The sequence below is a fragment of the Loxodonta africana genome, chromosome 5 (genome assembly GCF_030014295.1).
Source record: "Loxodonta africana isolate mLoxAfr1 chromosome 5, mLoxAfr1.hap2, whole genome shotgun sequence".
Taxonomy (NCBI): domain Eukaryota; kingdom Metazoa; phylum Chordata; class Mammalia; order Proboscidea; family Elephantidae; genus Loxodonta; species Loxodonta africana.
Window position 1 is genome coordinate 63,429,689 of NC_087346.1, and position 24,066 is coordinate 63,453,754.

General features: G+C 38.2%; 1 protein-coding gene across 6 annotated transcripts in view; it reads left to right on the top strand.

The window, feature by feature from the left end:
* The window catches only part of GPRIN3 (GPRIN family member 3), a 74,405-nt gene extending 69,053 nt beyond the window's left edge, over positions 1 to 5,352 (top strand). For all 6 annotated transcript variants that reach the window (XM_023553249.2, XM_023553247.2, XM_023553248.2 and 3 more), the window contains one exon: positions 1,596 to 5,352. In XM_023553249.2, the coding sequence (XP_023409017.2) occupies positions 1,709 to 4,063 (2,355 nt within the window). In that variant the 5' untranslated portion in view covers positions 1,596 to 1,708 and the 3' untranslated portion in view covers positions 4,064 to 5,352. The remainder of the gene's footprint in view (positions 1 to 1,595) is intronic.
* The last annotated feature ends 18,714 nt before the right edge of the window (positions 5,353 to 24,066 follow it).

The following is a 24,066-nucleotide window of genomic DNA, read 5'->3' on the forward strand; positions in this document are numbered from 1 at the left end:
ATTCAGTCTTTCCTCTCCTTTGGTTACCCTCCATCACCCCTCCCTGTCTCCAAATCATCATTCCTCCTCTATTCATACGTAATACATCTCGTTCTAATTATTTTCACAATTTGTATAAGCATATATAAACACATACATAATGTGGTGTTTCATTACAAAGTGAAAATGTGTACAATCTTTATTTTTGCTTTTCTCATTTGAACATACCATGGGAAAGTCCCTCACGAGTGAAAGATTCTAGCCTAATTAATTCTTTCTTTTAATGGTTACATAGTACTCCATAGTAGGGATATATCATGACTTATTCTACTACCTCCCCTACTCATGGGGTCCCAGGATTTTTTACCTTTCCAAATGGTGCTTAAGTAAACATATTTGTACCTATATCCATACATGCTGGTGATTTTATTTCTGTGGGATAGAGTTCCAAGGGTGGGATCACTGGGTCAAAGGACATGTGTATTTTTAGTTCCAAAAACTATTGCCAAACCGCTTTGCCAAGAAAGCTGTAACATTACACATTTGCACCAACGATTAATGAAAATACATCCTTTACCTAGATCCTCATAGACCATAGCATTATAACTTTTTTTTTACAAAAATTGGTGTAATGTAAAGTCTTAGTGTTACTTTATTTGCACTTCTTTGACTACAAAGGAATTAGAGGAACTTTTCATAAGTTTATTGGCCATTTGGATTTCTTCTTTTATAAATTGTGCTTTCATATTCTTTATTCATTTTGTCAATGGACTATTTTGTCTCATCAGTTTTTAAGAGCTCCTGATACAGATATTTTTGCCTCTCCTCTAGGGTTGAAAATATATTTTTTAAATCTATTGTATTTGTTTATGGTAAGTTTTGCCAGACAAAAGTTTTTAGTTTTATATAGTCATCTGTGTTTATGTTCTCTCTAGTAATGTCTATGTTTTCTGCCTTACCTAGGAGCCTACCCTTCTCTGCCCCTAGATTATATTTATGATCCCTGAGATTTTCTTACAGGATATTTACTTATTTATTTATTTTACATTTTAAACTTTAATCCTTCTAAATCCATCTAGAGTTTATTTTTGGAAACGGTGTACGATAAAGATCTAGTTTTCTTTACTTCCAGATGAATAAACAGTTTGTCAGATTCATTATATTAAATAATCTATCCTTTTGCCACTAAATTAAAATATCTTCTTGGTCATGTATTAAATCTTCATTTGTATTTGGATCTACTTCTAGGTATTCTTTATCGCATACATCTTTGTTTATTCCTATTTCAATACTTATTGATTTGATTACAGTTGCTTTATAGAATTTTCTGATATCTGGTAAGGCAGATTATACAAATGACCTCAGAGGTAGTTATCAAATGTTTAGGTAAATGCATTAAAAACCAGCAAGCAAAAATTAATACATTGAAATAGTACCTATGTAATTAAAATTCTTCTTTCCAAAATCTTTTCAAGATCTATGTTTATATAAAACAAACATGGAAATAAAATATTTACTGTGCTTATGAGGTCTTTTATAAATGACAATTAGTTATGTATTTTTTTAATCCTTAAATGATGTACTAATGGCACTGTTTCCTTGCTTGATTCACACAGATTGATTCTTCCGGGGAATCATCCCTGACTGTGTCTTCATTGCGAGCTACAACTGTTTCCTAGTTCCACACAATTCGAGGGAAAACTCTGCAGTTTTCCTAAAGAGAAATTCCATGGGGACTGTACCTGACCCTCTGAGATCGGCTAAAACTTCCCTGATTGCTGCTTCTGGAAAAGAAGAGGACCTAGGAGAGGTGAGATCTGCAGCATCTCAGCACAGACCAGCTCTCCTGTGTAAGAATACCAATGGCCTTTCAGGGGCTCCTGCAGAAGCAGTCCTCAGTCCCAGGGCAGTGGCTGAGGCCCTAATGCAGGCTTGTGAGCATGAGACCACCCAGCCAGACATGTCTGCTCCTTGTGTCTTCAGTGAGGTGGAGAAAGCGCTTCCTACACTCAACTCTCCTGGTAACCCCCAGCAGCCAGGAAGCAGCATGCCCACAGCACCAGCCCTCAGTTCCACAGCAGGAAAGGATCTTACACAGGTGTCATTTACCATGCCAGCCAATCAGTGCACCAACCAGGCCACCTTGGCTGACCAGCTCCAGGCCAGCCTCTCATCTGTACCTGAACACCCCCAAGTGAAGTCACAGAGAACCTCAGGTGGAGAGCAACTTGAGAAGTCAGGATGTCCTGCGGAAGACAGCCCTGGCAGCAGCAAAGATCAAGTGCCCTATGATTTTCCTTCTCAAGAAACAATCCAGGGAACGGTGCAAACTCCAAATGCCGCAACCCCAGTGTGCAGTCACTCAGCCTCTCCTGTAAGTGAACCTGAAGGGAAGAGGCAGCAAGCCAGTTGTGACTCTGAGCCAAGGTCTTGTGAATCTCCTGCTAGGGAATTCGGGTGTTCAGAAAACAAACAGCCCTTTCTCATTGCCTCAGACCCCCTGGTCGTGTCTTCTGTGACGCCTCAGCCATTCCACCTCTCCAGCGAAAGTTCAACATTTCCTCCAGACCCAGAGAAGTTGCTGCTGCCAGCAAAGCATCAGAGGTCAAGGTTCAAAGAGGCAAGCACAATGACCAACCAAGCTGAAAGCGAGATCAAGGACACTACCAACAGGACTTGGCAAGATGCGGAGGTGCAGGCAGTGGCAAGTGTCAAGAGCAGATCAGTCTCCACCAGCCCCAGCATCCTTGCTGCATTCTTAAAAGAAAACCCTACTCCTAAGCGTTTTGAACAAGAGCAGCTGCGTGTCATCTGCCATGGCAGTGGCAGCGGGAGCCACACATTGGAGCTGTCTGACAGCATACTAGCCCCCCAGGAGGTGAGTCAGAGCTGTGGCATTGTGCCAGAGGTACACATCCAGGCAGCTGCAGCTGGTTCCACAGCTTTGCAAAGGGAAAGTAAATTGATGAGCTTACCAGACAAGGTCCTTCAAGCCTCACCAATCAGTGTGGCATCCAATAATGCTCAAGATACAAGTAAAGTAGATGGGAAGTCAGCAGGAATGACTCCAGAGAGGAAAGATCCAATCTCTAAACAACTTTCAGGTACTAATTCTAGCTCCCTGAAAGCTAGCCCTATCAACCAGATTTCTATCTGTACAGGTAGTCAAGATGAAATAAGTCATGGATTGCAGAAATCTGAAGCCAAGCCATCTGAGTTTACTGTGAAAACCATCAATGACCCCCAAGCAGATGCAGATTGTAAACTACCCAACTCCTGTGTCCCAGCCAGCAAAGCTGAGCAGCCTGAGAGCTTGGATCCTGCTGAGAAAGGAGGTGCAGGGGAGCGAAAACCTTCGTCTCCTCAGACAGTAAAACAACCAGAGTCTGCTGGCACTGATACCCTGGGTGAAAAGGAAAAGGCAGAGGCCAAAACCCTACTGCTCAATCCCAAACCTCAAGAAAATGGAGACACAGGATCAGCTGCTAATCCCACTCCCTCCTCCCTGAGAAAGAGCCAGGAGAGCGCCTTAGAAGAAAATAAACAAACCAAGGCAGCCACAAGCCTGAGTCTGCCTTCTGATTCCATGGGAGACTCCAGCCCAGGTTCTGGCAAGAGGACCCCTTCTCGCTCCGTCAAAGCCAGCCCCCGCCGGGCCAGCCGTGTCAGTGAGTTCCTCAAAGAGCAAAAGTTAAACGTGACAGCAGCTGCTGCTCAGGTAGGACTCACCCCAGGAGAGAAGAAAAAGCAGCTTGGCGCCGACTCCAAGCTCCAGTTGAAACAGTCCAAACGTGTCCGAGATGTGGTGTGGGATGAGCAGGGCATGACCTGGGAGGTGTATGGTGCTTCCTTGGACCCGGAGTCCTTGGGTATCGCGATCCAGAACCACTTACAAAGGCAAATCAGGGAACATGAGAAATTAATCAAAGCACAAAGCAGCCAGTCCCGGAGATCCATTTCCTCAGACACTTCTTCAAATAAAAAGCTCAAAGGAAGGCAGCACAGCGTTTTCCAGTCCATGCTGCAGAACTTTCGACGCCCCAACTGCTGCGTTCGCCCTGCCCCTTCATCTGTGTTAGATTGAAAGGGAAGGCACATGGGAGCCCATGTATACATTTAGGGTATTCATAAGTGTTGATCTGCTTGAAAGCTTACTTATATTGTTTTTCTGAGCGACCTGAAAGAGGAAGAACCTATGAATAGAAAACAAGTATTAAATACAGGAAATTGCTATTAAGAAATTTACGTCCCTTCGTCTGGGACCCCATAAATCAAAATGTCATTTGAATTTGAAAGAAAGAGAGAAGAGAAGCAAGTTTCACTGGCTGTTTACAGACTTAATTATGTGGAAATAATATTCACTGGGTTTTTGGGTTTTTTTAATATGATACTGCTTATAGAAATAGCATTATCATACATGCGTCATTTTGTATTACTGCCTCAATTCATCACACTATGGTATTTCCATTAAAATCCTTGCTTTATATTAGAAATAGCAACAACACTATTAGCAAAACACTGTTAAAATTTCTAGTCCTATTGCAATAAGGGAGCCCTGGTGGCACAGTGGTTAACTGAAAAGTCAGCAGTTCAAGCCCACCAGCAGCTCCGAGGGAGAAAGATGTGGCAGTCTGTTTCTGGAAAGATTACAGCCTTGGAAACTCTATGGGGCAGTTCTGCTCTGTCCTATAGGGTCACCATGAGTCGAATCAACTGGCTGGCAATGGGTTTGGTGTTTTTTTGTTGTTGATGTTGTTGGCTTTTTCTTTTTTTCTGTTTTTGCTTTATTACAATAAGAATGTTATTACTGCACAAAATTCAAGTAGACAATAAGGATAAAATGTAAAAAATCAAAACAAATTTGACTCATTTCTGGGTGAAATGACATTAAATAAAAGCATTTAGATGAATAAAATGCCAAATATCAATTAATAATTTGTAAACCTGCAGATAACCCTTTTTACAAACCTTATTATAATAAAAACCAACCAAACCCACAGTTGTCAATTCCAACTCATAAAGACCTTGTTATATCCATTAACAAATACAAGAAAGCTATATTATAAAAATTAGCTAAGCTTTTGAATATGAATACCACCTCTATAAAACACAGATTTATAGATACAGATCTTTCTCCATTTAAGGCAAGGTGCATCTCTGTGATTTTGACTTGTTTTTTTATTACTCTATAGGAAGCGCATGGGACTGAATTTTTGAAAAGAGTGATCAAGTTGGTGAGAATACTAATTTTTATGTTATATGATTATTTTCCAGTAACATTCTATTGAGAATGTTAAGGTTCTGGTAAGGAATTATAAATAGGCAACTACCAAACACTCTCTCTTCTGTATTAAAAAAAAAAAAAAAAAAAAAGGGGGAAAGCCCCGTGAGTAACAAAAACAATGCAATTTATGTTTTTCTTTTTCTTTGGTTCAGTAGCTTCTAATAGAAACTATAATCAATACGTAATAAAACACAAGCTTCATTACAGTATTTATATGAGACTAATATCATCAAATTGCTTAAGTTTATAGCTTTAGTAAAAAGGCAACCCCTGCAAACTTATTTATTTTAAGAGGACTACTATCATATCTCATGCTTTAAAACCAATAATGGTTTGAGCTTTGGGTACGCTATGTTCCTTGGGAGAAAACACCTGTTTAAACTTAGCATATACCTGTTCCCAGATGAAGACACAGCCCTACCTACAGAGATCAGTTGCGGCTGTAGGGTTGGGATAGTACAAACAGAGGAATGAACTAGTGCCCTGAGAAGGTTTCCCTTCCTGTACTCGTTGTAGGGAGAGAATCGGTCTCCATCTTACGTTGAAAAAATCAGATGTCAGGGGGTGCTGGTTGCCTTCTCTGAATTCACTCCCCCAGTGAGACAGAAAAGACTGACCGTGTGTTATCTATCCAGAGATTCATAAATGCCATTTGTACAATAAATTCACAATATCTATTGTTCTGTTATTTTTAATTCAATTTTGCAAACTCTAAACATAGGCATATAGGGGGAAAAATACCTGAACGTTAACACCACAAGCTACACTGGACACCTAAATTAGTAAAAAGCCATCAATTTCTTTCAAAAAATTTAATTGCATATGAAACCTTGAGTTTTTAATTCTCCAACACACATTCCCTGAGAATGATAATTACAGTTGTTGTAATTAGAAATTTAAATGACTTTTTCAATAAGGCACTTTTTTTCAGTTTCTTACCTCTTGACCTATATTATGGAAGATAAAGTAGAAATTACAACTTATGTTATTAATGATCAGAGATTTAATCTAAAACTCTTTCTCTTTTGGCCTGGATTACCCATTTTTGTAGTGATTACGCTGTGTTTGTTGTCTCAGATGCCTTTGCCAGGATGTAATCTCTCTCCTATCTCCCTCTCCCTGGCTGTCTTTCTCACACAGGCGTACATACTATACACGCAGAACGCACCCTGTGTACACGGTAGCCGCTGAAAACAGCAGCCACTCCAGATGGGTAAACCCTGGGTAATCCTCTGCATGAAACAGCTAGAACAGGCTGTTCCTACATTAAAACAGGAGAGAAGAAATAATTCAGCATCCACCAACAATATTTATTTTCATGAGTTCTAAGTAATTACATGATTTATAAATAGTTAAATGAAGCAGAGACCCAGGAGAATTGTAGGCACCTGTCCTAAATTAAATAAACTGGAACTGCTAAATTTACTGTTGTAGTTGTGTCTCTCAAATTAAAGCTTTAAGAAAAACTCTTCGATGTAGTCATTTTAACTGGTTTTCCTTTGCACTAGAACTGAATTCTTTACTTCTGCGGTGCTCTAGGCATGGCCACAAAATATTACAAACCTTTCTTGTTTTGTTGCTTATCAAATCCTACAGAGCTAACAGCTTTCAAAAGCAATACTGGAAGTATACCATAAGTTACTAACTCTCACAATAAAATCTGTTTGAAAATTTTCCTTTACTTCAATCTGAGATACAGCATAGACATTTAGTGCACCATGAGTGACGCCTTGAGTTCATTCAGCAAATAAAGTAGCAAGACAATTTCCCTGGCAGACTCTTTGAACTTGCTCAGTTATTCCTTCCTTTATCTTCACGACACACACTGGGCTGATAGTTGTTTGTTTTTGCCCTTAATTTCTTTTAGATGTGTTGTGGTCATTCTTAATGCATTTTAGTATTTGAAATATATGGAGGAAATGTTTTATTAAATCAACAAATATAAAATGTATCTTAAACCAGTAGTAAAAGGGGTGAATTAGAACACAGTATCTAAAAGATTATTAAACATTTAATATGTTGCTGTATCACTTACCAAGTAAATTCTAGAAGCTTTAATTTAAATATGGACTTTTCTATTTTCATGACCACAGTCCAAAAAAAAGAAAAAAACTCATAGCTTCAGCTATCATACTATAAGTTTCCATGTATTTATCCTGTATGCTTTTCTAATTACCTTTTTCTGGGTTGTTGGCTTTTGATGCTGTAGACCAACTACTTTATATACAGTAAAATCCTGATTAACTGTAGTGTTTGAGATCAGTGGCCTAAGTTAAACATTTCTTAAGTCAAGGTTACCCAGGAATGTTTTTGTTTTCATCCAAAGTGAAATATCTATAAAATGCATTAGTATGTTTTTCTACCTTGACGAGCTCAACTATACTGACTATAATTTGATCTTTGATGTTTTTGAATCTCAAGAGTGTTCTAAAATTTATTATTTTGGATATCAGTGTTTTACATGTTATATGTTAAGCATCAAAATTGAAAGAAATTAGACTGAATATGTATGCATGGTATATCCTAGAGGTGGATTTTGGAACCAAGTCTTTATAGAAGCTTGTAGTTTTAAGGTAGAAAGAAGAAAAGAAAAATGGCATTAGTTACATCCCCGAATGTTGAGGGTTTACTGTTTTCTAGCTTATTCTAAGTTATTCCTCTCATTTCTGGGTTTTCCTACCATTCTGGAAATTTCTATGTACCTCACCAAGAATACAATATCCTGTGACTTTAAATTTGTTTGCAGAGGTTATATACAACAAATGTGCTGTTAATGGGAATTGTTTGGCCTTTGCTGTATGCACTCAGTTACTGTTTTGCTCCCAAAATGTGAGAAATTGTCTTCTCTTCTTCCTACATAGTGTGCAAGTGTTAAAAAAGTTTTCCACTTATGGTACCCCATAATTCACCATATTCCTTGACCACTTTTTTAAAAATTAGCATAAATAAAAATAATACATTAAGATAAGGTTTGCATATATGTATATGAGTTTTTGCTAAAAACTGGCACATGTAGCCTTGTGTAGGCCTCTACTTACCTGATATACTAATTGTCTACAATGCTGCCATGGAGATGAAGTTGCTTACTCTCTCCTGCTTTGTCCTAAGTGGTGTTTGAAAATTGAAGCCTGCGAATTTCCCTTTGTGATAATAATACAATGAACAGTGTCTTACATTAGCAAGCTGCCCACCTTTTTCCCCACCCCTGTTTTGTCTACACAGTGAATCAGAAGTCTTACCCGTGTCTGCTTCAGTGTTTGCCAATTTTCTACTAAGATCTGAGAGTTTTGTTTTCTGTTAGCCATTTCCTTGCTGTCCTGTGTGGCTCTTTTGGTTATTTCTCTCCAAATGTGGGTCAGCTGCTGCCACCTGGCAAATAGCAGGTGATGATGCTGAATCTCCTGTCCATCATGGTAACTAAATCTTCATTGCGGAATTCTTTAACTGGCTGAGTAATTAGAGATGTCATCTGCACAGACACTCGGGCTTAATGATGTCTACAAAATGTTAGCCATTTTTGCAAAGGGAGAAAAATAGTCTTGTAAATACTGACACAAGATTACCCTGAACTTTATCCTACTTTCAAAAAAAAATTCTCCTTGTCTCCAGAAATCAAATGAGCTTCATTTGCAATGACCAAGGACATAAATGAAGATGGATTGTGGTGGAAAAATTGTCTCACAGATAATCAGCGACATCTGCCAGAGGTCATTATAGCTGCTTTTAACTGTGAACACTCACCAGCTAAACTACTCACTTGCCACAACCAAATAACCTCTTTCAAAGTAAATCCAATACATCTGTATATATATGTAGATAAAAACAACGAAGGAATCCTGAAAAACTAGTGTTTGGTATTAGGTAAATCAAGGTAATGATAATTATAAAGGACACTCAAGTAACCATGGGCCTTGATGACCAGACTGTGGGGACCAGAATGGTGCAACGAGATGTAATGTACAAGTTTTTTTTTAAGACCCAGATATCGCAGATGCTAATCATGAGAAAAAAGACTGTTGAATATGAAATTAAAGCCAAGCAATAATGTGCCAAATAGAGGCAGTTATACCAGCAAGTGCATCTACTATGGACAAACCATTATATGATTATGGTTTGCTCCCTAAAGACTGTAACCCAGAAGATAAAATAAGTGAAGACGTAATTTCTGCTTTCTCGTTGGAAAAGACTTGTTCCATAAAGAGGTACAGCACTAGTGAGCATTAGAAGAGATACGGTTAACATCTCTGTTTTTTATGCTAGCCAAGAAGAAGCCTCCAAAAGTCATGCTGACTTAAAATTCGAGACAACTCTAACCAGAAACTTTGCAGAAATGGAAGGTTAAGCATACAGGACTTACTCCTCTAGTCTACACTAGCAATCATGTAGAAAAGCAATCCAGTTAACTCTGCCCAGAGGATTGCAGCCTTAGTTATGAAAAATGGGTTCCCAAACGTAGAACCATTCAAACATGAGTACTCAAAAAGGGGGATCATATAATGCCTTACAGAACATAATGCTACAGATGGGCGTTTCTAAATATTAATTCTTCATCGAGTATCTTTATGGGTTCTAGCTCAAAATTGATTGCAAAACAATAGGAATAAAAGTAATGAAGTTTACACTTCAGAAAAAAGTACTGATGATCAACCAGCATGGTGATAATTATGAGATAACCTAGTGACATAAGGGTGTTAAGGGGAATTAAATGGGAAAGAAATACTGACTTCTTTCTTGATCGCTTAAACTGTGGGGAGGTCATCCTTTTTTTTTTCTGGGGTGAAAATTATAGCTTGCTTTTTGACATTGCTGCTAATATTACTCTTCGTCAATATAAAAATTAGATTGTTCTTTAGCAAATATTTAAGCAGTTAAACAATTTTTTTATGCAAATCATTGTTTTTAATAACACGTAAAGGCTGTGTCTAGAGAAAACAAAATTGAAAGAGTAGAAGGAGCTTACTTAGGTTTATCAGCATCTCAATGATTTTAGCTTAGATTCCTTAGCTTTCCTTAGCTTTTAATTTAGACCAAATCTTCAAGTAAATTTTTATAATGTTTTCCATCATGTCTTTAAAATAACATTTGTAAATCAAGAAATTACAGTATTATAGTCATACTTCCCAAACTCTAGAGGAGGGGAGAGACTAATTCTTGTTTTAAGGGCATGTGGAGACACTTTGTATTGAAGTACAGAAAGGTCAGCAGGGCCTGAAAACTCTGAAAGAAATATTCTAACAATTACCGAATTTCTAAATGTATTTATTCTGCTGTACTATGTATAAACAATATGTTGTGCATAATACTGTAGTTGGTTGTGGTATGTCAATACATTCTATAAATGTGTACAGTCTGTGAGTGATTGATTTTCTATTTTTCATGTGCAGGAAAAAAAAATAACTTACTATACCCCATTTTAAGGCCAAGTTCAGTCATCAGGTAGGCACATGTATGCAAGTGAATAAAGCCAACAAAAGTGTGCATGTGTATCCGGCAAAAGAATTTGTTCTTTCATTTTTGTATGTCAGAAAGGGCTTTTTTTTTTTTTTTCCAATCATCTCCAAGAGTAGATAACATAATTATCACAAAGGCTGAATATAGCAAACAGCACATTGGTATGTTACTAAGCATGCCAAGGCTACTTAACCACGCCATTAGTCACAGGTAAGGTCAGTTGTTTGACCACCGGAATGATTTACATTCCTCACACATCCTCTGTGTTAAGTGTGTGACTAGGATGTACATACTATGGGTGTGATTGTGTACATACCTTGTATGAATTATCTAAATCCTCCAAGCAGTTTCAGGAAAGCAGGAAAAAGAAACAGTTGTTCAAAAGCCTCAGAAGGGCTAATCAATATGTATTTTCACCCTCCACACATAAAAATGTATACATAGCATAACTGTAAATAGCTCACCCACATAGAGATGCACATATAAATGCATTCTATTCATACTGATATTTAAATCAATCACAAATGGAAATAACTACATCTTTCCATGACTGTTCTGTTTCACAAATGTTAGTATTGAATCAGATACTTCTCATTAATGATGCTAGTGCCAAGTAGCAGATTTTGTGCTTAGGAGAGCCCAGTTCCCTTGACTACAAAAATCTAGTTAGCATCCTACCGAGGACATCTTTAAAGAGCAGCTTTAAAGTTCTAACGCAGTTCTTTAAGCACCTAATTTCTCATCTGGAAATGGAAAGCATCAGGGAAAACCAACTGGGTTTTTTAGACTCCATTTAGATATTAGTGGAGTTTTTTTGCATAGGCTGATAAAACCTCTACATTTTTAAGAGATATATCCCTAGATTTCAAAAGAATGTGTAATCACACAAAGTGGAAAATGGTCACAGGCTTTCTTCTCTTGAGATCATAGAACAATGTTTAGCAACATCAAAGAGAAGTCAGATTAAAATTAAAAAAAAAAAAGTAGAGATGGTGTTGGTAGAATAATAGGGTCCTAGTAACTGGGAGTCCTTTAAAATGAACTCAAAAAAGAAATTACTCTTATTGATACAAGTGATGCTGTATAAAATAGATAACAGGCTTAAAGTCATCAGCTAAGAAGTATCAACACTGGACAAGATTTGTCAGCTTATCAGTTTCAATCGGTGTATTCATGTTGTTTGAGTTTCTGTCATTTCTTCTAAAAGGGAATTCTCTGTTAGAAATTATCAGTGAAGTGATTAAGAGCTTATGCTCTTAACCAAAAGGTTGGCAGTTTAAATCCAACAGCCGCTCCTTGGAAATTCTTTGGGGCAGTTCTATTCTGTCCTGTGGAGTCGCTATCAGTCAGAATTGATTTGATGGCAAGGGGTTAGGGTTTTTTTGTTGTTGTTGTTATTAGGTTACGACTAATTCCTAATAGAGAATTCCCTTTTAGAGTTCTCTATTAGAGAATTCAAAAAAACTAATATGATTTGTCCCTGATTTCTTGACACTAAAAATGATATTGGCTGGCATTAGATTAAGATATGGAAGAAAATACTAGAATTGCCCTCTAACAGAAAATTCCAATGCAAAGTGCAAATATAACTACTTCTTAATAAAAAGTTAAGAATAAAACAAGTGTTTTAGAGGATGAATGTGCCATCTTTGTATCTTAGATAAAAATAAAAGGTTTGCCAACCATAAAAATGCTACAATTATGACTATAGCTGGCGGTGGTTTTTAACTACTAAAAACAGTTTCTAAGTGCAGAATACCTGAAATGTGATGGTTGTTAATATCTACTGTTATTTTAAAGATTAATTTATGTACTTATTTTTGGAAGATTTGTATTAAAGTGTCACCTAGAAAAATTGTAACTGTCAATATGAGAGTCATTTATGTTTGTAAATACTCAGTTTAAAAAGATAAAAAATTTAGCGTAATATTAAATCACAGAAAAAACAGTAATACTCAAAATGGAAAGTTTATTTATGAATGTAACAATATTGGAACCTAAAGTTATGACTTTTCGTGATATGGATATACAAAGTTCACAAAATGGCTTATATGAGAAAGTTTCCATCCTCTGGATATTGACCTGCCAATGAAACATCGTTTACTAGAAAAAAGATGCAATGTTTTGATTTGTAGAAGGATAGATCAAAATTTTGGAATGCATATACTTCCATCTTCACTTTGAATTGATTTTTGAATGGATATTTAGTGATACTGAAATTCAACTGATGACTTAGTTTTACCCTTAAATATATAATTTTTGCATCTCACTTTCCATAATAAATGAAATGTAGAATAAAAGTTATTGTCTTTGTTGTTGTTATTGTTGCTGCTGCCACCACTGTCAAAGTTGTTCTTTTAGCCCTGGGTGTTTACAATCAGTTGATTTTCAGTGGGACATACTTCTACCAGGAATCTATAAGGGAGCTAAAATTGTTTACAATGGAAGTATTTTTCTGTAATTAAAACAGAATTCCCATAGAATCAGCAATACCTTCAGGTCACCAGAAGCAGCAGTTTTACCTGCTCTTGGTTGAACAACAGTGTGTGTGTGTGTGTGTGTGTGTGTGTATGTGTGTGTTTGCTCACGTTTGGTCGGAGTGAGGAGAGTTGACATTCCCGGAAATATAAGTGGGCATGAGATATGAGCACATCTCCTCTGGTGGCCTCTTGGACTACCATTATTCAGGCTTAGTTTGCCTGTGTCCAGCTGCCGTAGTCATCTAGTGCTGCTATAACAGAAATACCACAAATGGATGGCTTTAACAAAGAGAAATTAATTTCTTCACAGTAAAGTAGGCTATAAGTCCAAATTCAGGGCATCAGCTCCAGGGGAAGGCTTTCTCTGTTGGCTCTGGAGGAAGGTAAAAAACCCACTTGTCCTCTATCTTCCCCTGGTCGAGGAGCTTCTCAGGCACAAGGGACCCCGGGTCCAAAGGCACTGCTTCTGGCACTGCTTTCTTGGTGGTAAGAGGTCCCCCTGTCTCTCTACTCTCTTCTTTCTTTTCTATCTCGAGAGATTGCCTCAAGATGCAATCCAGTGTTGTAGACTGAGTCCTGCCTCACTAATGTAACTGCCACCCATCCTCCTTCATTGACATCATAGAGGTAGGATTTACAACATATATGAAAATCACATAATACCTGGAATCATGGCCCAGCCAAATTGATAAACACATTTTTGGAGAGACATAATTCAATCCATGACACCAGCCTTAGCTGCCTTTTGCCCAGGGCCATCCAGGGCTCTGCTGTGTAGTTCTAGCCTCTCTGCCTAGTCCTGGTAGAGTATGGCCAGGTCATGCAGTCTTAATTCCTTCAAGGAGTTAGGCAGCCCTGCCATGTCCTCCCATCCCGCTTGACCATTAATAAAACTAATACTACAGTTTGATTCTTTTTGGCCTCCTTGAATCTGTCTTTAGTTCATCAAGGAAGAGTAGAGAAGGAGGGGTGCACAATTTACAAACCTCAAATCTTAAAAAAAAAAAATTTAATGAATTTTCCCTGAACTTTAGACAGTAACTGGTTCAAAATCTCCAAGGTACATACTCTCCCTCCAACTACTCTGTGCATACACACACTGTTTCAACCTAAAATGATGCCCTGAAGCTGCCATTATCTACCTCTACCGAATACTTAGACGTTCATTCTTGGCAAGGTTAAATCTTATGTGTTTCCAAAGATATAAATGCTATTCATGGAGAAGTTAGATGGTGCAACAGTCCTCAGTGTGGCTGAGATAGTTCTGTTTTATGCCTGTAACTCTTTATATCCCACCAGCAGGTGTTTGTCTTATGAACTTCCATTTCCAGCCAACTGTTCTCACTCAGCCACACCCTCAACATGGAGCAGTAGACAGAAGAGGAGCTTTCTTAGCATCAGTCTGGCTCCATTGGACTGATTGTGGACTCAAATAACTTCTTGCTTCTTGTGAAGGGTCTGCCTTTTATAAATGGTATGAGATCCCTTTCAATCTTCCATATATTCTCAATGAACTCATAAATATCAACATTTTCAGCTTTCCTCAACACCACCCAACGCTATCTGTCAGCTAATTTACAGAGTTCTAAAGTTGGATGTTTAAAGTGATATAGTAAATACCCAGACTTGAAACAAAAGAACCTGGTTTAAAATCTCAGCCTTTATTCAAGCAAGCAAAATACCTTGGCCAAGACATTTAATCTCTTTAAAGCTCAGTGCTGTCATCTGTAAACTGAGGAAACAACGCATAGTTTGCAAAATTCTGGGGATAACACAGGAGAAACATTTTAGTTCCTTTCTCTACTCCTTTGAGTTTTTCCTCCTTAAAACTTTATCAATCTATTATTAAAAGTCTGGAATTTTGCTATTTTCTTCCATTTAATAAACTTTTTATAAGTCTAGATAAATACTAAGAATAGTTTTAAATATGACTAGGAGGTACATTATGATTTTAAAAGTATTTCTCTTTTTTGTTTAAAACATGAGGACAATATATTGATGCACCTAGAGTTGTCAGGTGTTTAGAATTGGGAACTGATTTTGATTAAGCTTAGCCTTGTCACATAAAGTGTGATTTTAAAAATACATAGTTCAATACTAATAAAATATTAGCAATTCATAAAGGGAGGAAAGAAAAAAGGAAATACTTGGTAAGTTTAACTGCATTTAAGATTTAAACTTAGATATTATAATAGATTCCATGTGCACATTAGAAGAGAAATCATATAACTGACAAAATCTGGAAAGTATGAAGAATGCCTACAGATCAGTTACAAAAAGACAACAGAAGAGAGAGATTGGTCAAACTATTTAAGTAAGCATCACAAACATATGAAAGTATGCTCAGCTGACTCACAGATTGCTATCCCCCACAGCTGACTGCTGCTGGAGGTCAGAGTCCACATTCCCAGGAGCTGAGGTAGGAGATTTATGTCCAAGAGTTGTTAGGAAACTATTTCATCTTCATTAAGAGATCTGCAAATCGGAGATCCCTAGTGATGGGTGTGTGTGTGTACACGCGCGTGCACACAAGAGAATGGGGACCGCAGAAGCTGGGAGAGTCTTCACAAAGTCCACAAGAATAAGTCAGATTTAAACACTTTCCACACATCCGAAGACTGCAACACTCAGGAAAGCGTCAGTCGAGTATGAACTTCCCAAGTCCCCTTTCCTTCTCTTTCTCTCTCTGGTCTTGGACCAGGATGTTTGGCAGGCATAGAATCTATAAGAGGGAAAAAAGGAAAGAATCCAAATCACTATCCCCTTCTCTATGTAAGTCTGTAGGGTTGGTGAGGGGAGAACTCTCAAGTTACAGTTAGTACATGAGACTGGGCATTTTAAGTCTGAATTGAGACTGCATTTAAATTTTGAATGACCTGTGGCTACTGAATCAAGCGGGTCCCCCAACTGTAATGGATGATGTCACTAATGATGATTTTGCCACCTGACGAAGGTTTGGGTGATGGCAAATACTGGAAGTTCTTATACTGAGCCATGAGTAACCACCATTCTTCTTAAAACCAAAAATAAATATACCCTGCTTACTGGCACAGTCACTCTTTCCTTTCATGTCCCCTGCTCCCTCCTATGCCTTCCACACTGATCTCAGGAAAAAGATGATTAGGGGTGAGACCAAGGTCTCCTTCTTCCAAAGGGGCCAAGGCCATATACTCTCATCCTGGCATCCTAGGAAACACTGAGGAGTAAAGGACTCAACATTTTATAGTTCTGTTTACTACAGTCACCCATGTCAGCACCCTACACAGTCCCATGTGGGTCCGGGTGCCTGAATTTAACAAAAATGCTTACAGTGGTAAATATAAAATAAAGTGACCTTTTGCCTAGAGTCCTATGGGCATGAAATATATTGTTATTGTTGCCTTTGCATGTAAATACATAGTAGAAATTGGCCCATCTCATAAATTCCAAAAGGGATTCCCCTGGCTGGGGAGAGGTACATGTATGAACGTACTAGTAGATTTGGGATTCCACCACTCTAATGGCCCCTTTGAGCTGCAAATCTCTGTGAATAATGATTTTGCAGATTGGAGCATTCCTTCTTCCAAATTTATCACATTAATTTTATTTCATACTCCCGTGCACAATACATCTGAAATCCTAGCTCCACCTTCAAAATATATCCAGAATTTAACTCTTCTTACTCTCAGGACCGTAAGGACTAAAATTTTATCCTACTTGCAAATTATCTAGTTAGCCTTAAATAGTTTCATGGCTACGGACAAGAGACATGAGACTCCTGGGTCAGAGGCAAAGGACTTTATCATTCGCAGCACAGCAAGCATCATGAGCATCAGCATATTTGCTTCAGTTCCCCTTGTTTCAAGGCCAGTGGTGGTAACACAGATGAGCCCAGATGGATGCCTGCACACTCAGTGGGCTGTGTTATAGAGAGGAACCTTGAATTCAGGAAATCTGAAATTTTATAATGAGCAGTAGGCATGGATGCCGTTTGTTCCACAGGGCACTATCTCTATCCTTCTGTCATGGATTGAATTATGTCCCCCCAAAAACGTGTGTATCAATTTGGCTGGGCCATGACTCCCAGTATTGGGTGGTTGTCCTCCATTTTGTGATTGTAATTTTATGTTAAAGAGGATTAGGGTGGGATTGTAACACCCTTACTAAGGTCACATCCCTGATCCAACGTAAATGGAATTTCCCTGGGGTGTGGCCTACACCACCTTTTATCTTCCAAAAAGTAAAAGAAAAAGGAAGAAAGCAGAGAGTTGGGGACCTCAAACCACCAAGAAAGCAGTGCCATGAGCAGAGCAGGTCCTTTGGACCCAGGATCCCTGTGCTGAGAAACTCCTAGGCTGGGGGAGAAAGCCTTCCCCTGTAACTGATACCCTGAATTTGGACTTTTAGCCTACTTTACTGTGAAGAAACAAATTTCTCTCTGTTAAAGCCATCCACTTGAGGTATTTCTGTTATAGCAGCACTAGATAACTAAGACAAATCCTCAACTTTATATGGCAAGAGGCCCCAAATAGATAAAGCAATGTTGAAAAAGAAGAACAAAGTAGGAGAACTCACACTTCTGATTTTAAAACATACTATACAGCTACAGTAATCAAAACAGCCTGGTACTGGTATAACAATAAACACATTAGACCAATGAAATAGAATTGAGAATCCAGAAATAAACCCACAGATCTATGGTCAACTGATTTTTGACAAAGGTGCTAAGTTCATTTGATGGGGAAAGAAGAGTTTCTTCAATACATAGTGTTGGGAAAATTGGATTTCCACATCCAGAAAAATGAAACAGTAACCATGCCTCACACAATACACAAAAACAAATTCGAAATGGATTAAGGACCTAAATGCACAAATTAAAACCATAAAATTCTAAGAAGAAAATGCAGGGGTAATGCTGTCAGGCCTAGATTTTAACAATGGATTTTCTAATATAATAATAAAAGCACAAATAGCAAAAGACAAAATAAATAAATGGAACCTTATAAAAATTAAAAACTTTTGTTCATATCAACTCCTATACCTTATTTATCCTGCTCTGTGCACTTAGAGTCTGGCTTATACGGACGAATTCAACTGGCTTCCTTGCCATCCTGCTTCCCATTGCATTCAGCCAATTTGAGGTGCTAGCTAGAGATGGGTAGTTGGGAGAGGAATAAGGTTGGAGCATTTATTTCCTGGATGCCTCCCTATGGAGTGCCCACTTTGTCTATGCCACCCTAAAGAAAGCCAGAACTCCTGCCAGACAGACATGTCCATTAAGTTAGGCCCTGGTAACTTCTCCCTCTCTTTGACTCCTCAGGCCTAAATGTAATCCTTGACCCTAACTTTTGGCTAGACCCAGGGTACTGTACTACTACTCTGTGGTTACCCTAAAACCTGATGACACCTGTAATAATACTCCCTTGATACAACTCTCTTCAATTATCCTTTTTGAAAATGCCAACTGTTTCCTGCCAGAATCTGACTAATTCAGTATTCAAAAGACAAATTCACAATTCTTAAATGAAAAACTTGACACTTCACGTAAATTTCCCCCTTTTGGCTGGCTTTTTCCAGCTGTCCTTTCACTCTCCAGTATTATTAGTTTTTATTCTCACTTACCTTTAGGGATGGAAACCCTGGTGGCGTAGTGATTAAGTGCTACAGCTACCAACCAAAGTGTCAGCAGTTGGAATCCGCCAGGCACAAAAAGGGTCAGCAGTTGGAATCCGCCAGGCGCTCCTTGGAAACTCTACAGGGCAGTTCTACTTGTCCTATAAGGTCTCTATGAGTCGGTATCGACTCGACAGTGCTGGGTTTGGTTTTTGCTTTGGACCTTTAGGAACAATACTGTAGAAACTTTGAAAAGCATTTTGTGTGTGTGTGTAAATAACGTAGATCAGGTGTGTGTAAAATTTTCCTTACTGTATGATAAAGTGTCTTTTTCAGTGAAGGAGAAGCCTACCAGTGTGAAATCAGCACTAGGTTGTAAGATGATGTCTTCAGGTACTAGCATTTATCTCAGTGCTTTTAGGATAGACATTTAATGAAGTTATACGCCTGATTTCCCCATTCACAAAATGGGACAATTGACACTATTTGTTCCTGACTCACAACTAAAATTCACATATAAATTATTATACTTTAGTATATTTTTCAGACCGTTACTGTTAATAATAATAGCTATTTTGAGTGTTTACTATATACTGGGCATTATTCTAAGCTTCTTATATACATTATTTCTTCTCACAATAACCCTATGATATAGGTATTATTATTATTATCATGTCCATTTTACAGATGAAAAGCTGAAATACAAAGAGGTTAAGTGCATAGTTAGCAGTGGTGCCAAGACACCAACCCATGCAAGACTGCTGTCATCATCCGCTCTCATAAATAGTTCACTATGGCTGCCTTACCCATTGCTGTCGAGTTGATTCCAACTCATGGCGACCCCACATGTTATACAGTTGAAATGTTCCGCAGGGTTTTCTTGGCTGTAATATTTATGGAGGCCGGTTGCCAGGCCTTCCTTCCAAGGTGCCACTGGGTGGGTTTGAACCACCAACCTTAGGATAGCAAAACCAAAACCAAACCCATTGCCACTGAGTAGATTCCAACTCACAGGGACCCTATCGGACAGAGTAGAAGTGCCCCATAGGATTTCCAAGGAGCAGCTGGTTGATTTGAACTGCCAACATTTTAGTTAGCGGCCTTTCACTTAAACCACTGGGCCACCAGGGCTCCAAACTCAGGCTGATCAGTTTCCCTTACCAGACTCAGAGCTGAGAGCAAATCATCTGCACCACCCATGGATCTCACAGCTGCCTTTACCAGTTAAACTAGTTGCTGTTGAATTGATTCTGACACTTATACCAACCAAATAGGACAGAGTAGAACTGCCCCATAAGAATTCCAAAGCTATAATCATTATGGAAGCAAACCATCACATCTTTCTCTCACAGAACTGCCGGTGGGCTCGAACCGCCGACCTTTAGGTTAGCAGCAGAGTGCTTAACCACTGTACCACCAAGGTTCCCATAGCTGCATTACTGCCACTAAAACGCTGATGACTAATAAGAGTCATTATCAAGACATTATATATTACTTGAATGAAACCTAATGGTTTCCTCCTTACAACCTCATTTGTTCTCTTACTGGCCATTACAAGATTTTACTAATTCAGGCTACTAGGGTATTATATTATTTGATACATCACTAATTAAGTGATAAATCTGCCCAAAATCATCAGGGACAGAGTGTAAAAAACGGAACAATTCTATAGCTTATGTGAGACTCACATAAAAATATTTCCTGTAAATAGTATTCAAAAGAGGAAGAGAAAAAAAACAAAGGTATCAAAATAACCATTCATACTCTATGCAAATCTCACATTCACAATAACGATTAATTGTATGCCTAGACTAAAAAAAAAAAATTTTAAATAACTAATAGATCTTCTTTATTTGCATAGGAGTATATTTACTTGCCCTTTTCTGGGGGCAGGAGGAACCAAGTGTGTGATGGCATTATTTTATGTGCAGTCTGAAGTACGATTGCACAAATTGACTAAAAACTGTTTGTTTTCTCTTGCGGCAATGAGATTGCTTTTCTATCCTCACTAGTATTTTCATAATTAATTAAGTTAAATTTTTATGAACTTTACAAATGCCATTCATAAAATTTATGAATAGGCCTTGAGCATATTTTAAAATAATTAATAAAATTATTGGAAGGGATAAATTTTAAATTATATTACCAGCCTTCTCGATGAAAAAGCAGAGCCTGACGTAACTTTTTTTTCTCTGAAGGTGAATGGATCATCCAAAGATCCTAATCCACTGGCCAAACATATGGAGTAAGGTATTAAGGTATTTATGTATTAATAAATGATGCAATCGTTTCATTTTGAGAAAGCTTTTATTTGTCTTCCAAGGAGTTATATATATTGTGGCTGAAAAGACCCATCAACATGTTTGACATGGATGAAGACAGAAAGTCACAAACACAATGTATTAATAGTCCTTCTGTGACTGGGAAAAAATATTAGAACTAATAAAGAAATAAGCACTGACACAGATGACTTGGAAGCTAAATTCTCAATTTTGTAAAAGCAGGAACAGATCGTATCTCCTTCTGGGAACTTTCCAGGGAATAGTAACCAGTTAAGCTAATTGCTGGGAGAATTTTTCTAAATTGGATCAAATATCACCCACCTCTGAGTGCTAAGATGAAAAACAGAGTTCAAACAAAATGACATAAGAGGAAACCATTCTTTCATTCAGTAGACGCATATTAAGCACCTGCTGCAGACACATACGCAACACACAGGTGCTAGAAATGTGAATGACCCATAGCTCTCACCCTCCAGAGGCTCTCAGATATGTCAACAGCTAAACACTACAATATGAGAAGGGTCACAATAGAGCTATTATCAGTTACTACAGAAGCCCAGAAGACGCAGTACTGACATCTACCTATAAAGATCAGTCAAGAAGATAAAGGATAGAAATAGAAAAACACAGGGCATAGAATATCTGAGTACATATTTGCACTCCTTTGTATTTATAGTATCTTGTGTTGTAATGCTATAAATCACTTGTCACTAGACATATAATATCACCACACTGATAAATTTAACTAATGTACTTGCTTTTGAAGCTCTGATGGCACAGCGGTTAAGCACGCAGCTGCTGAACCAGTAGATCAGGGGTTCAAACCTACCAGCCCCTTCTTGAAGAAAATGTGGCAATCTGCTTTCGTAAAGATTAGAGCCTTGGAAACCCTATGGGGCTGTTCTACTCTGTCCTGTAGGGCCTCTATGAGTTGGAATTGACCAGATAGCAATGACTTTGGGGTTTTTTTGGGTTTTTTTGGTACTTGCTTTTAGTCACACATTAATTGGTAAGAAATGAGATAGTTTTAACTGGGTAGGATCACAGAAAATTATTGTTTGAATGAACACTGAAAAAAAAAGTGTAAATATTATGGATAGACATATAGTATGTGTGTGTAAAACATGAGACTATAATGTGATATTATGATATGATATGAAGAGATAAACCCCCATGAATCAGGGACCCTAAAATCATGTTTGCAAACAATAGTCAGGGAAGAGATTAAAAAAAATCAGATCCAAAATATTTTTTAAGACAGCTTGTTTATTTTTCTATAAAACATGAGGAACCATTATATTCTTTCACTGTTACCTATTGTGTTTGTGATCTCTGGCACATAAGCAGAACAAAGAATGCCAGATGTGAGTGCAAAAAAACAAAGATCTACCAGTGCTCAATGTTTGTTAATACAAAAACAATAAATCACATGATATTCCTGAATGGGGGAGTCATGTTGGTCAGCACAAAATTGGTGTGAAACAGGAATGTCTTCTTTCCATCGTCCTCAGCATGGGGTTTTCTAATATGGTTCTCCCTGAGGTACCGGTATCCATCTTAGGAATTACATTTGAGAAGAGGGAAGAGGAAGTGTTCTCATGGAGCAGCCAGAACTTTTCTATGTGAGGACTTGAGGCAGAAGCAATACAATGATTTTACCTATGAAACAGGCAGATGTGGGACATGGAAGAAGCCCTGTTCAGCGGACTGGGGTCCACACTGTTTATGTCCTGCCTGATTTTTAATGCACATTAAAATGAGCATGTAAAGAGGCAATAGGAATGAACACCAAGTATGCCATTAATCAAAAACTCTCTAATATGTTCTTTCAAATTCTTGAGAGAAGGCAGAGTTATTTTCTAACCTTGTCCTTAAGGGTCGAAAGTTGTGCAGTTCTATTTCATAATTCTTATCTTGAGTATAACACACATCTTAGTCATGGAGAAAAGCAAGGTTACCGTGCCCTGGGTTTTCTTTTTCAGTCCCTACTTCCATTCTTGAAATTATGAAGTATTTTCAAAACTAAAACTTTCTCAGTTTAATATAAAAGGGCCAGGGAGGAAGAAACCTACTTTTTTTATTTTTTTAGGCAGAAGAGATAGGGATTTATTTACTTTTTCTTCTCAAAGAAACTTTTTTTTTAATTGTGCTTTAGATGAAGGTTTACAGAGCAAATTAGTTTCTCATTAAACAATTAATGCACATATTGTTTTGTGACATTGGCTGCCAACCCCACAGCATGTCAGCACTCCCCCTTCTTGACCCTGGGTTCCCCATTACCAGCTTTCCTGTCCCCTCCTGCCTTCTCATCCTTACCCCTGGGCTGGTGTCCAGAAACCTACTTTTTTTGACTAATTGACTATTCAGGCTCTCAATTTCAGAGAACTTCTGTCCCATAACATGAATAGGATTAATATCTCAGTCTTCTGATCCCACATATTGCCTAGAATATAAATTGCCATTGTTCTTAGCTGACACTGAGCCCCTGACTCACAAGGACCCCATCGACAACAGAACATTATGCTGACTGGTTCTGTACCATATTCATGATCAGTTGTTGATAGAACTGTTGTGATCCATAGGGTTTTCACTGGTTGATTTTCAGAAGTAGATTACCAGGCCTTTCTTCCTAGTCTTCATCTGGAAGCTCTGCTAAACATGTTCAGCATCATAGCAACACCAAAGCCTCCACTGACAGGTGGGTGGTAACAGTGCAAGCAGTGCATTGGCAGGGAATCACACTCTGGTCTCCCACATGGAAGGCCAGAATTCTAGCACGGAACCACCAACGCTTCATAGTGTAAGTTAGCACTTTAAACGTGCTGAAGTTTGTAGCCATCAGCTCCGTTCCTCCTAGGATCCCTACTGCATCTAGCATACAATCCTTACACTCCTTCAGGAAATCCTAAGCAAGCCTCAAGGGTCCAGTTCAACTCACTCACAAAATGAGTGATCTCAGATGTCTCTCACAGAATGCTTTAAATCAATGGGCACCACA